The following is a 14629-nucleotide window of genomic DNA, read 5'->3' on the forward strand; positions in this document are numbered from 1 at the left end:
TCAAGAGACTTGGTTAGACTCAGATGTGTGCATTCTATTTTGCATGAAATCAAACATCTTCTCTTTTTTCCACAGAATAGTAAAGAATCTTGACTTCGTGGTTTATAAGTTTGACAACTACGGGAAAACGTTCATCAAACAGCAGAAGTGCAGCCCCGACGCCTTTGTTCAGGTGGCCCTCCAACTGGCCTTCTACAGGTGAGCGGAGCCGCCCGGGGCTGCGACAAGCTGCTCTGACTCCAGAGTCTAGAACAGGGGTGGGCAAACTTTTTGACTCGAGGGCCACAATGGGTTCTTAAACTGGACCGGAGGGCCGGAACAAAAGCATGGATGGAGTGTTTGTGTGAACTAATATAAATTCAAAGTAAACATCATTACATAAAAGGGTACCGTCTTTTTTTTCAATAGTTTTATTCATTTCAGATGGGCCGGATCCGGCCCGCGGGCCATAGTTTGCCCACGGCTGGTCTAGAAGCACCGGAGGGAGGAAGGCCTCTGTGGGCTGGGGGGCGGGTGGAGGACCGGGGTGGCCTGCTTGGAAGGAGGTGCCACCTCACAGGGTTTCAAGGTGTAAAACCTTCTCAGAAGGGAGAAGGCGTCCCAGTCAGGCAGGTGCCTGAGCAACGGCCAGGGGCACAGAGCACAAAGGCAGGAACGAGCTAGCCAAGGCCAGGCCGGCGGTGGGGACATCGGGTTGAGAAGGTGCACCTCCTCGTGAGCTCATCCAGTCCACCTGGCCCCTGTAGCCGCAGCACAACCTCCTGTTTTTCTGGCCTCAATAGTGAAATGAAACTAGCGTCCCTCAGTGGGTCAGGTCAAAGGGTTAGGACTCATCCTTGATTCGTCCCTGTCCCTTGTCCCCCACCAACTCGGTTATTTTCCACGTGTCTCTTTGCCCTTCACCTCCATCCACCTCCCTCCCCCTCCGTTGGCCCCTCCCGAGCCCCTGCCACCTCATGCTTGGCCAACCGTAGCATGCACCCCGGGGTCTCTGCCTCCCACCTGGCTCACTAGATCCTGTCTTCATAAAGCGTGAAGTTGGAAATACGCAAATGAGATTCTCATTTACCACCTTGGACCTCCCAGAGTCCAGGCTTAGCAAGCTCCTATGAGCTGGCTCACCTGGGGTCTCCCCGAAGCTCTCCCGTCTCTGGACCTTTGCTCTGGCTGCGCCTCTGCCGATTCACCTTTCACCGCCACTCTTCCCCTGCCAGCTCCTTCCCACGACTCAGGGTCTTTCGTGACCCCTTATCTAAGGCAGGCACCTCAGGCCCCTTGCCAGCCAGTCCTCTGTCAGACCATTGTGTCTCTTTTCCTTTTGTGGTGGTTGTGGTTCATGTGAACTACCTTGTCCATTGATTTGTTGACTTTGCTTTCTAGACTGTCCCTCCCAAGCATGACACTCGGGGTACCTTGCACACCTGGCAGAGAGTAGGCCTCAGGCACTGAGTCCAATGTGAGAAGACACAACGTGAGTGTCAGCTAGGGGTGGCACGGCCAGGTCTGTGATTTAGAAAAACCTCTATAGTGGTAGGGGTAAGGGTTGAAGGCAGAGTGTAGATGCTAAAACTAACATGCAAAGTAGATCTTCCTCAAGATAGGGCGCTCCAGGGCTCAGGGCTCCAGAGCTCAGGGCTCCTAGGCTGGCATGACGGCAAATTGCAGTCGTCCACCAGATCTGCTTTCGATTTGCAACATCCAGGGGCACGAACTGACCTGTCTAAAGCTGAGCAAGACAGTCTCAGTGATGAGCAGGCAGCACGTGTGGGTCCTAGTGGCCTGTGGGGCCATGACTCCTGGGAAAAGGAGCAGCCACTCTGAGAATCTGTCTTCTTAACTCACTGGGGAAGTCTGGCGTCACCCGCATTGCCAGGACACAGACCTTGTCACCATAGAACTGCGGCAGGACCTGTGTCTGGAACTGCAGTCAGTGTCATTCTGATGCATAACAATTGGCTGAAATGGGCCGTGAGGCCAGGGTCCTGCTGGAGCCATGACTGCTCCCCGCCCCCCCTCCTCCCCAGTGAGCACTTCAGAGCTTCAGATCCAAAGCCAAGAGGAACCTACACAGAGCACCCCCTCCTCATGCGATCGTTGCTGTCACTGGACCTGGGCAGGAATGGACATGGCCAGAGGCTCAGGGGCTCATGAATAGCTAAAACGTGGAGAACATTCTCCAGAGTCTAAGCTTTAATGAATTAAAAAACAAAAAAAATATCTGCTCCTAGATTCAGTAAGAACCTGGAAGCTGCCTACAGGGAGGTTGACCAGTACCCAGCCAGTGAGGGCGTCTGTTTGCCTCCAGGGACATGGAGACACAGGGAAGGCGCCCCCTGCCAGTGTCCTGGGCAAATGAGATCGAAGGGCAATGGGAGCGTAGTCACTTGTACACCAAGCAAACAGAGCCACGCACTGGGCCCAGTCGACTTGGCCTTCCGCCCTCCTGGAGGCCGCCAACGAGGGAGAGACGTACCTGAGGAGGCCGAGACCCAGGGCTGTCACTGCTCTTCTCAGTTCTGTGTCTTTCCCTTCCCCAACCCCCAAACCAAGGACTTTACTGGCTGGTAAAGAAAGGCGTGTGCCAGCCAGGTCCGCAAGCGCAAGCCTAGGTGCTGGTCTGGTTCGTGCCTAAGGAAGAGGGGGCCCCTGGCTGTTGGGGGAGTGGCCTGCTGTCCTGTCATGGTTTTCCGGAGGAGAGGCGCACCCAGGGGTGCCCAGGGGTCTGTGGGAGCCCAGGTGCTTCTGGACTTCACACCCATGACCACTGAGGCCCCTCCCTGCCTCCATCCATAGTTCATGCGTGAATTGTTTTAAATCAAACAGGATTCTCTCGGGGCCTGAATGATTAATTACACAATTATTCTATTCTGTGCTATTAATCAAAGATTCATCGGGTCTTGCAGAAAGTTCTAGGTTTCCTAGTTAGGTTGGGATTTTTTACAGCTACTTTGTATTTTGCTTTATACCTGTGCAGTGTCACCGCTGTATGGAAATGTACACAGCTCTTAATGTTAGCGACTCCGGCACTCATCTTGGGAAACCTCCTAGAGCTCTATTACCGTTAAAATGAAGTACTCTGCCAAGCAAAGCCAGGGCTGTAAAACTAAAGCCGCCCGGGCCATCTTTCTCCCGGTTTCTGAGTCCCTGAGGATGCATCACCTTTGCCCTCATCCCTCATCTGTGCAGGCTCCATCGCAGACTCGTGCCCACCTATGAGAGCGCATCCATCCGTCGCTTCCGGGAGGGACGGGTGGACAACATTCGATCGGCCACTCCAGAAGCACTGCGGTTTGTGAAAGCCGTCACAGACCACGAGGCTGCCGTGCCGGTAAGCCCCGCTCCGTCTGAGGGGTCTCAAGGGAGCCGCCCCTCGGCCTGCTTGTCACCGAGCAGCCTCTTAACACCCCACATGCTTCAAGCCTGGTCTGTTTGCAGGATTCCGAAAAGCTGCTGCTCCTGAAGAGTGCCATCCGCGCCCAGACGGAGTACACAGTCATGGTGAGTGCCCGTGCCCAGGCCCGGCGAGTGCCCGGCTCTGCCGCGCCTGAGCACATGACCGTGGGCTCTGCCAGGACAGGCCCCCAGCACAGGCTGGGTGGCAGCTGAGCCACCAACTGCCCAGCTACTTGGCACGGCCACCTGGCTCTCAGAACCTCCTCCCTCTTATTTTTAGAGCCTAGGTAACATACCACGCCTGCCTTCTACAGGGATTTCACGAGAATACAATGAATGGGCTTTGAAACAAGAAAAATAATAGCACCAACTATGCATAGCAATGTCCACTTTATACAAGAGAAGTCAAATGCAAGGGGATTGCACCTGGGCCTGGCAAGCTGTAGGGGCCTGCACACCATGCACAGTCACAGGCCAGGCAGCATCAATCCCACCCAGGCCTGATTTTGCCTTCTTATTTTCCATGCTTTTATTTATGCTGCCTATACTGGTAAATATAAAGTCAGAGAACATTAATAGTGACATTAAAGTTGTAAGGGAAATGTTTCCTTAGTTTAGAGCAGGGGTGGGCCAACTTTTTGACTAGAGGGCCACAATGGGTTCTTAAACTGGACCGGAGGGCCAGAACAAAAGCATGGATGGAGTATTTGTGTGAACTAATATAAATTTAAATTCAAAGTAAACATCATTACATAAAAGGGTACGGTCTTTTTTTGTTTGTTTGTTTTATTCATTTCAAACGGCAGGATCTGGCCTGCAGGCCGTAGTTTGCCCACGGCTGGTTTAGAGAAATGATTTATTTTTTTAGCACTGCAAGCCAGCATACAAACAATAGAGAATAAGCTAGGGCTGGTGATCAATATATTAATTGCAAATCATTCTGATACAGACTTTGAAAAGAAGTTGACCAGATTTCACTCTATATCAGCCGTGGGCAAACTACGGCCCGCGGGCCGGATCCGGCCCGTTTGAAATGAATAAAACTAAAAAAAAAAAGACCATACCCTTTTATGTAATGATGTTTACTTTGAATTTATATTAGTTCACACAAACACTCCATCCATGCTTTTGTTCCGGCCCTCCGGTCCAGTTTAAGAACCCATTGTGGCCCTTGAGTCAAAAAGTTTGCCCACCCCTGGATTACACAGAGGTTACCAGAGAAGCCAGAAGAGCACTCTACTTCCTAGAGGGGCTCCGTCCTTCCCCTGTCCTACTGGGGCACATCTAATGTGAGCTGTGGGTGTGTAACATGTCTTTTCAGCCTATAATTAGGTGCATTTGGAGACTGGGGCCTCTGAGTCATCTTTATGCTTTCATTCCCAACTGAAAGAGAATAGCTGTCAAATCCACACGTGCCTTGTAAACCCGAACAAAGTTCACTGTGATGGGAGGCTTCCTCTTATGTGGGACTTAACAGCAAAGTGACCAACTTCCGTAACTGTGACCGCACTCCCCCCGCGCCCCCCCCCCCACGCCAAGAGTTATTCACCATTGCCTTGATGTTGACCCAGAAGTGATCACTGTCGGTCAGAGGTGGCTCCCACCGAATTGTCCCAAACAGACATGTAATTCAGGCAAAACCAGTGTGTGTGCTACACATGCAGCCTCGAGTGGGAACACTGTAGAGTGAGTGCCCTGGCCCACTGCCCACTCCCAGCCACACCATCACCCTGCGCGCCTCCGACAGAGCATCTTATCCTTTGATAAGAGCTCAAATACCTTGTGATGATAAAAAGAAAAAACGTTTCTTCATTCAACAAACTTTCCCCTTGAAGATGTCAGCTGAGCCCCTGCTAAGATGTCTACTTTCTGTCTCAAAATGACTTCTTGGATTTTGAATCATTGAGTTGAATTGGTCCTGGGCCCATGAAATAGCTGCCAAGATTCAGGAACAGATCTTAACACCCTCTGTCCTCATTCCTCGGGCTCCCGCTGGAGGCTAAGTGTTGGTTGTGGTGAGAGTCTGCGCAGTGACAGCCTGGGCACCCCTCGCCAGGCCTTCATGGGGCTGGGCAGTCCCTGGGCCCTGCACTCGGCTTCTTCTGCCCAGACTCCTCCCTTTCCCTACCCGAGAAGGAGTGGGATGGCCAGGCCAGCCTGCTCCTTTCACTCAGAGCCCCACGTGGCGGTAATGGCACATGTCAGCAGGACCACGGGAGGGGACTCAGACGCACATTAGGAAGCAGCCAGGTCTGCAACTCATCCTGGGGACGTAAACTGCACAAGGGCCCGAGGAGCAGAGGCCACGCGGTAAAGCGGTCAGCGGGGCCGCTGCCCACACACTGCCCGCAGCAAGCACCGTGGAACTGCGGCCATGGGAGTCCCGCTTAGCACTGCGGACGGAGAGGAGGGGAGAAGGCACGTGGGAGCCACGTCTCGTTTCCTATTCTTTGTTCCCTGCTGCCCAGGCCATAACAGGGATGGCCATCGACAACCACCTGCTGGGGCTGCGGGAGCTGGCCCGGGACGTGTGCAAGGAGCTGCCGGAGATGTTCACGGACGAGACATACTTGACGAGCAATCGATTCATCCTCTCTACCAGCCAGGTACAGCCCTGTGGTTCCCATCGCCCAACAAGCCGCTTAGCGTCACGAGTGGGCTTTCTAAAGAGCTTGGTGAATAGGGCCCTGGCTGAAGTCAGGCAAGTCTCATATCTCAACCTCACGAGCTTTGTGACTTTCTGCAAAATGACCTAAATGATCAGAGCGCTGGGTGTCATCTTCTAAGTGGGGGTAATGACAGACGCCCCCTTAGCAGAGGTGGACAGGACAGGAAGCACCCAGTCTGGTGCCCTAACCATCACACTACTGCCTTTCAGTCTGCTACCCCCCAAGCCCGACAGGCCTAGAGAGAAGCTCTGGCCCAGCGAGGTGCGATGAGGGAGGTGGAAAGCCCAGCCCAGTGCCCGGCAGACGGGGCCCTCCAAGCAGGACACAGCTATTGTTATAAAGGCCGTGCAACCGCAGCAGGCGTGAGCTGCCAGCCGGCGGCTCCTAGCCAGCACCGCAGGCTTGTCCTGTGGAGGATCACTGTCACAGAGGCAGGATGAAATCATTCGAGAAAGGCAGCCGGTTAGGAGAGAAAGCACCCCCCCTGCCCACATCAATTTACTAAAAGTCCACCTCATCTGTGAAAGGCTGGACACGGGCAATAAAAGGGGCTCATAGCACATGTTTGAGGATAAAGGCCCACGCGGTAATTTGATTTTCTCATTACTGCAGTGAGCTCACTGACGTGGCTAAATGAGGGCAGAAACAACATAAATTCTTCAGGAAGCCATCCGTGGGCAAGAAGTGCTTTGGCATGGCTTTCTGGCCTGTGGCTGACGCATGGCACATTTATCTGACAAGGAGGGGCTCTATTAGCAAGACTAATGGTTTGTTCTGCCCGTTTAAAAAAAAACAAAAAAACAAAACTGTCATTTCTGAAGGCCCGAGTACACGGTGCCCAGACCTATGGGTTTAAAACAGACCGCCCTGCACCTGCCCCCGAATGTGGTCCATTTCCCCCCAAGACACGCTAACAAAGTCAAGGGGGTGCGGTGGGTTTTTCCGTGGAAATGAACATTTATGACTGGAATGCCTTCAGAAACACCTTTTCTGGGTTTGTGGTCCGGATTATAAAATCTCGATGCTCTGAATTAAAAACATATTAGGTGCATAACTAAGTCTCCAATTGATGGCAAACTTTGAAACACCAGTGCTGAGTAACTGTGCGTGCCAGGCCATGGGGAGAAAAATCAGACCAGCCAAGCAATGCTGACAGTAATTAAGGATGTGGGGGGGGATCGACAGAGGCGACGGGCCAGATTTCCTCCAGTTCATCAATTACCCCCTCTGGGAAGCCACTGAGCCGGTGGGTGTCACCAGGGTGCCATTTAGTAAATTACCCTGATTGCCTCGGTGCCTCGAACGGCCCCCAGGTGAGAGAGAGGCTCAGCCGAGACCCAGCGGCAGGTGCGTCTCGTAGCTCCTGACTCCACACGCAGAGCAGATTTCACACCAGGGAGTGGCTGATGGCCCCTCTTCTCCTGACGTCGTGCGGTGAGATGGGCTTGTTGTTATGACTCTGGCCGTGGCCATCATGCTGACGCAGTCGGTTGGTTTGGTTAATTCAGTCAAACGCCCGGGTGGAAAGTAGTCCAAGAAGCAAATATTCCATGGAGGCCACGGTGCCAGACGCCCTTCACTCCAGCGGGCTGCGGGTGGCATTTGGGAGCCAGGGCTGCTGACCTGTCCTCTCCCCAGGTGCCCACCACCATGGAGATGTTTTGCTGCTATGGGCCTGTGGTGCCCGACGGGTACGGCGCCTGCTACAACCCCCAGCCCGAGAGCATCCTTTTCTGCATCTCTAGCTTCCACAGCTGCCCGGAGACCTCGTCCACCAAGTTTGCGAAGGCCGTGGAAGACAGCCTCGCGGAGATGGGTGGCCTCTGCAGCCCGCCACCGTCCGCTGCCAGCAAGCCACTGGTGACAAAGGAAAAGTGCCACTAACTGTGACTCCCACCACCACGTCCGCTCTCCCAGCCTAGCATTCTGCAGCTGCCAGACCCTTGCTGAACCCCTCTCCCAAGCCTCACCCCAGCTTTCTGCAGCTCCCCTGTCCTCGGGGCCCCATGCGTAGCACAGCGAGATCCCCCAGAGCTGAGTGTCTGCAGGGGAGTGTCCCTGTGCGCAGGAGTGTCCGTAGCTACAGACGGCGGCTGTCCGGGCCCTGATAACATTGCACAGGAGAGAAGAGCAGCCGGGCTCAGAAGGGGTCAGGTGAGGTGGGACGGGCACGCTGACTTCCCTCACTTGCTGCCAGCAGGACCTAGCACGGCTGGGTCATGTTTTGCCCAACGGACGGAAGAATGAGTCGCCTTATTAAATGCAATGTACCTAGTGAATCATGAGGGAAGAGGCTAATCCAGGTCATTGCCTCCTTTCTTTTGGGGAGAAGTAGGGGCTTTGTTTTCGGATGCAGAGCAGTCTAATCATTCACAGGGCCTGCGCTGAGCTCACATTTAGCTGGGTAAGCACCCCTTCCCGCCCCCCCTCCCCTGACACACACATACACAGCCCAAGTTAATGTAAAATAGTGACCTGGGCCCACGAAAACATTGCCCCTTTGCCTCTCAGGGGCAGCCTTCCATGGAGCTCAGCTTCTGATCTGGCTGCTCTGGAGGGAACAACTCCCTGCCCCTGGCCCTGCCCCCGGGGACCTGCTGCTCGCTGCCCCCCAGGGCCTCGGCAGTCCCGGGTGAGGAAACACTCAGGCCGGGCAAGCACGGGAGGGAGAGAGGACCATCTGCTGCCCACAGACCCTGCACTGGCGTTTCCTCTGGTTGCTTCCTCACTCCCCTTCACTCAGAACAGGCCCCGCTATGGGATCTGCCTTTTAGAGGAGATGAGAGAGGGTTGCGTTGGGAGTTTCCTGTTGTTTACTCGTTTGTTTCATTCATCCTTAGAGAGGCTGTTAAGAGCACTGCTGTGGCATCCATTTCAAGAAATGATCGTGGTGGCCCCAGCAGGGCATCCTTGAGGATGCTGTCCGGGGATTCTGACTACACCCATGTGGAGGGCCCAGGGCAGGGCTCTCCGCCGGTCTCGGGGCTGAGGGGCCGGCCGGCCGGGAGGGGGACCCGCCACGCCCAGAGCCAACCCTGATGGAGGGGCAGACAGTCACAGAACCTGAGTAGAGACTGTCCTGGAGGCTGTGACCAGCGAGGAGGTCTCCCCACCGGGGCACGTTTTATGGGAAATCAAAAGGACACGGAGCAGGGAGAACAATCAAACTGCACATCGCTGAGCAGCTGCCTCTGTCCAGAGGAGGCTCCGAGTTCAGCTCTCTCCACTGCGGGTTCCTGGGTGGGGCGGGTCCTGAGAAGTCACCCCGAACCCCACCTGCCCATCCTGCTGTGCGCTGTGCCATTCTGAGCACCCGCTCTGGCCCCTTTATGGGCCGCTGTGCGTGCTGCCTGCACCTCAGCCCGGCTGACGCGGGCAGGGCAGAGAGGGGGCAGGCACTTTGACCTTTGCTCAGCTCGTTGAAAACACAAGCAGCCACAAGCAGTCAAGTCCTTGAGGCCCAGGTTTTGGATTGAGGACTTGGGTGGGAGATTCCGGCACTGCCCATCGAAGTCATTGGTCTGTAGGTGCTCGCTCCTGCCCTCAGACAGCACCTTCCTGCTCCCCTTGGACGTGGCAGCCAAGAGTCTAGGGCACACCGGGGGAGCTGCTGCCCCTCTGTAAGCGGACCCAGAGCCACTGGTCTGTTCTCACCGAGGACCACCCTGCAGACCTGCCTTCTCTTCTGGTTTCCCTCCGAGGATTTCTGGGCAGAGATCTCCGGTCTGGGGCCCAGGGAGCCTCCTCACAGGGGAACGAGAATGTGCCAACCTTGTGAGGCTGTGAGGATGGTAGATGGTGTGTGAAGGGCCTGCACAGCAGGTGGGCACTGGTGCCCACTGTCAGGATGGGGTTTCCCCAGTGGGCACTGTTCGAGGGACTTTAATTTCAAACTTCTTATACTGATTTGACAGAATCAAACTCACACCTGCCATTCTTTGAGCTGAGGAAGGAAACCGACTCTATATCAGGTATCAGCCATGTGTTCTGGGGGCTTCCTGAAGTGTGAAGGGCCATGCAGGGCGGGGGGGGGGAGGGGCTGGGAGCTGGTCTTCCGCCTCCAAGCACAGGTGGGTGCACAGAGTCTTTCTGCAAAGGCGACAGTGAGCCATGGTCACGGGCATCTCTGTGGGGACCCTGGTAAAGGAGACCTCCCCAGAGAGAAGGCAAATGCAACCTAGAGACAGTCATTTGGGGGGCAGTGCTGCATCATAAAAGTGCATTTGGCCACCTTACAATATGCTATGTTGCCAAAACATGTCGTTATTTGAGTTCTATTTTTATAAGATAGTTTTAGATTTATGGCAATAATCATATGTGCATTTATAGCCTTTCCATTCTGAGTTATAGTTTTGTGCTTTAAATAAATCTATATATGACTAAAGAACTGTATATTTAAAACACTATATTCAAATTACTTAAAGACTATAAGTCTGTATTCAATAAAAAGTAATGCCAAGAAAGATGGTGTTGGCCCTTGTTTCTTCCCAGAAATGCTATTAAAATTTTGGCATAAATCTTGTGAGCTGGATCAGCAATTCATTTGCCTTTGTCTGAGGTCTGTCTGCAGCAGTGGTGGGTGTCCCAGGTACGGGGACTGAGAGAGAGGGGAGAGAGGAGCTTTGTCTTCCCTGGTGTGTGGGTGTGGCACGCCACCCTGGGGCTGCTGAGGGGCAGGGAAGCTTCATGGGGTATTTGTGATAAGGTTGGCAGCAAGCTGGTGTCGAGTTGGGTGCCTCCATTTGGGCTCGCACAACATGCAGAGGTACAATGGAGTGGAGGGAAAGTACCAGGCACAGAGGTGGGATGCCTGAAATAGGAACCCATGGGCTAACTTACCATGGGCTTTGGGGATATCATTTCCTCTATCTAACCTTCAGTTTCCCCATCTATAAAATGTTGATATTAGCACTACCCACTCCCAGGGTTGTGATGAGATGACATAAAATGGTTATTGTATGAAAACTTCCTACAGGTACCTGTGCACACAGGTGCCCTCAGCCTGCAAAACCCCAAGATACATTCTGAGCTGCAAGACATCTGTAATCCTCAAAACCAGAACCGAAATTCCTCCAAACAGAAGCCCCAGCGCTTCCCAATCAGAGCCTAAAAAGAACCTCAAAGAGTATGATGTATGTGATTGGGATGCGGAAAAGGCATTCTCCAAAAAGATGTGGGCTAGGATGTTCCACAGCGAATGGATGATAGGAAGGCCCAGGTCTAAGGAACCTGGGTTTGCTCTTATCACACATATCACAACTGGCCCAGAAATAATCAGCTGTAGACAACAGAGAAGGGTATGACGGTCAACATGCAAAATGCTGCCACCCGCCCCTGTTGTCTCTGCAGGTCCTGTTGGGTGGATGTTGGTCAATTCAGGTTGAAATGCAGGGAAGAGTCCTTCCCAGTTTCACAAGAGGAACCAGAAGTTTCCAAATTACTCCTAAGCAGTTCTCCTTGGGGGTCAGGTGAGAATCAGGGTCAGGTTTCCTTTATAGATTCAGCCCATTCCCTGGTTGTGTTTCTCTATGCTGTCCTTTTAAAGTGAACAGGATGGGCCATATGCCACCCCAGGGGAAAGCTGGCCTCCCACCGCATAAGAGGACCTTTCTCGAAGCTCTGGTCTTCTCTGCTGCCCAAGGACCAGCTCTCTCCTTGGTTTGTTTTGTTTTTTTCCTACTGCTTCTTCCATCTCCTTGTGTGATTTCACTTCCTATTTCTGTACCTTATGTCATTGGCCCCAGGATTCTGTGTTTGGTCTCTAATTTCTTATATTAAAGGAGCAGGAAAATAGCCAGCTGAGCTGATGCAGACAGGCCCCTTACCCTATAAAAAACATACAAATAAAGAGAAAATTCTTTTAAACACAGAGATCACCTCGAGAAAGAAATCCTCACATGCCAGGAAAAAAAGAAGGATGTGCAACACAGAGCAGTGAGCAGGAGCTAAAGGTAAATACAACCAGATACAGACCTCAGAGGCTGATGCCCTGCAAGTTTAAAGGGCATAACCCCAGCCCATGCAAGGTGGGAAATACAGCCAAACCCCCAGGTAAAACTGTGACCTCATAGAGGCATCCCAGCCCTATATAAAGGACTAGAGAACCTCTCCCGCCAACCCAGGGGAGCACTGAGAAACCACGCCATTCACTCAGAGCTGTAGGTAATGGAAAAAATGCATCAATGAGAAATCAAACTATAAACTGTGTCATATGTGGATGTGGAGTCTGAATTTATACAAGTTAAATGTAAAGCTGGAATTACAAGCCAATAATTTGTTTTAATTGCCTGGGTCAATAAGACCCAAAGGGTCTCAGAAGCAAATGCAAAACCACTTTCCACAGCCACGAACACCACAGACACGCACAGGGGGAAAGTCCTCCATTAAAGATGAGCTCACAATCAAACAATACAAATGGCATAAGAATGGCTCACTGGAGGGAAAGTGGCAGATAAAACAAACAGGAAAATTAACATCATAAAGACTGGAGATAATAGATGACTAAAAAAAAGCTATAAAATCAATGTTTAACATTAAAAAATAAATAAAAATAGAGAGAAGATACATGTAGGAGTTCAAAAGGGAAACATTAGAGAGAATGGGGGCAGGGGGAATGGAGGAGTACTGTTCAAAGAGAAATGGCTAAGAATATTCCACAGTCAGAGAAACACATCTTTCAAAACTCATGGTTCAAAGAAAAACTAATACAATTTTAAAATTTAGAGCAGAATGATAATAAAGATACTGCATATCAAAACCTCTGGGATATAACAAAAGCATGTTTTCAGAGAAATTTATATGTTAAAATACATCAGAAAAGAAGTCTGAAAATTGATGAACTAAGTGTAACTTAGAAAGTAAAAGTTTGCCCCGCTGGTGTGGCTCTGTGGTTGAGTGTCGAGCTATGAACCAGGATGTCACGGTTCAATTCCTGGTTAGAGCACATGCCCAGGTTGCGGGCTCCATCCCCAGTGTGGGGCGTGCAGGAGGCAGCCAATCAATGATTCTCTCTCATCACTGATGTTTCTATCTCTCTTCCTCTCTGAAGTCAATAAGCATATTTTTAAAGTAAATTTTTTTAAAGGAGTCAAACAATAAACTCAAAGAAAACAGAAGAAACAGTAAACTCAAATAAAGTAATAAAGATTAAAAACAGCTATCAATACAGAATTAGAATATTCCCAAAATTCATATGGAACCACAAGAGAACCTGAATAGCCACAGCAATCTTGAGAAAGAAGGGCAAACTTGGAGGGATCATGCTACCTGATATCAAACTATACTACAAGGCCAAAGTGATCAAAACACCATGTACTGGCAATAAAACAGACATATAGTCAGTGATGGCGAACCTATGACACGCGTGTCAGAGGTGACACGTGAACTCATTTTTTTGGTTGATTTTTCCTTGGTAAGTGGCATTTAAATATCTAAAATAAATATAAAAAATATAAGTCTTTGTTTTACTATGGTTGCAAATATCAAAAAATTTCTATATGTGACACGGCACCAGAGTTAAGCTAGGGTCTTTCAAAATGCTGACACGCTGAGCTCAAAAGGTTCACCATCACTGATATAGATATATGGAACAGAATAGAGAACCCAGAAATAAGCTCACAATTTTATGGTCAATTAATATTTGACAAAGGAGGCAAAAAGATACAATGGGGTAAAGACAGTCAATTTAATAAATGGTGTTAGGAAAATTGGACAGATACAGGCAAAAAAAGAAAAGAAAAGAAAAGAAACCACCATCTTACACCATACCCAAGAATAAACTCAAAATAGATAAAAGATTTAAATATTAAACTCAAAACCATAAAAATCCTAGAAGAAAACATAGGCAGTAAAATCTCAGACATTTCTCATAGTAATATTTTTTTCTGATATATCTCCTCGGGCAAAAGTAACAAAGGGAAAAATAAGCAACTAGGACCACATCAAACTAAAATGTTTTTGCCTAGCAAAAGAAATGATCAGCAAAATGAAAAGACAGCCCACTGAATGGGAAAACATATTCGCCAGTGATACATCTGATAAGGGGTTAATAACCAAAATTTATAAAGAACTCATACAACTCAATGCCAGAAAAACAAACAATTCAATTGAAATATGGCAAAGGACCTGAATGAACAAAAGTAACAAACAAAATAGAAACCGACTGAGAACAGACTGACAGCTGTCATCGGAGAGGGATGTTGCAGGGCTGGGTGGAAAAGGTGAAAGGATTAAGCAAAAAACCATAAAACTCATAGGCACATACAATAGTGTGGTGATTACCAGAGGGAAAGGGGTAGAGGGAGGTAGAAGAGGGTAAAGGGGCATAAATGGTGATGAAAGGAGACTTATCTTTGGGTGGTGAACACACAGTACAATACACAGATGATATACAATTCTAGTATACCTGAAACTGTATAATTTTATTAATTAATGTCACCCCAATAAATTCAATAACAAAAATTTTAAAAGCAGCTATCAATGAAAGAGAAAACAAAAAACAATAGAGAAGCTAGACGAAGTAAAAGTTGGTTCTTTAAAAAGACTAACAATACGCACCCCTATGTTCA

General features: G+C 50.3%; 1 protein-coding gene across 1 annotated transcript in view; it reads left to right on the forward strand.

Annotated features, from left to right (window-relative positions):
• Positions 1-7946, forward strand: part of CHAT (choline O-acetyltransferase) — a gene marked incomplete at both ends in the record, with an annotated part of 48446 nt that extends 40500 nt beyond the window's left edge. The window contains 5 exons of the mRNA XM_081105427.1: positions 76-198; positions 3187-3328; positions 3436-3498; positions 5862-5999; positions 7701-7946. Of these exons, the coding sequence (XP_080961553.1) occupies positions 76-198; positions 3187-3328; positions 3436-3498; positions 5862-5999; positions 7701-7946 (712 nt within the window). The remainder of the gene's footprint in view (positions 1-75; positions 199-3186; positions 3329-3435; positions 3499-5861; positions 6000-7700) is intronic.
• Between the last annotated feature and the right edge of the window lie 6683 nt (positions 7947-14629).

This window comes from Myotis nattereri (assembly GCF_964212035.1).
Source record: "Myotis nattereri genome assembly, chromosome: 13".
Taxonomy (NCBI): Eukaryota; Metazoa; Chordata; class Mammalia; order Chiroptera; family Vespertilionidae; genus Myotis; species Myotis nattereri.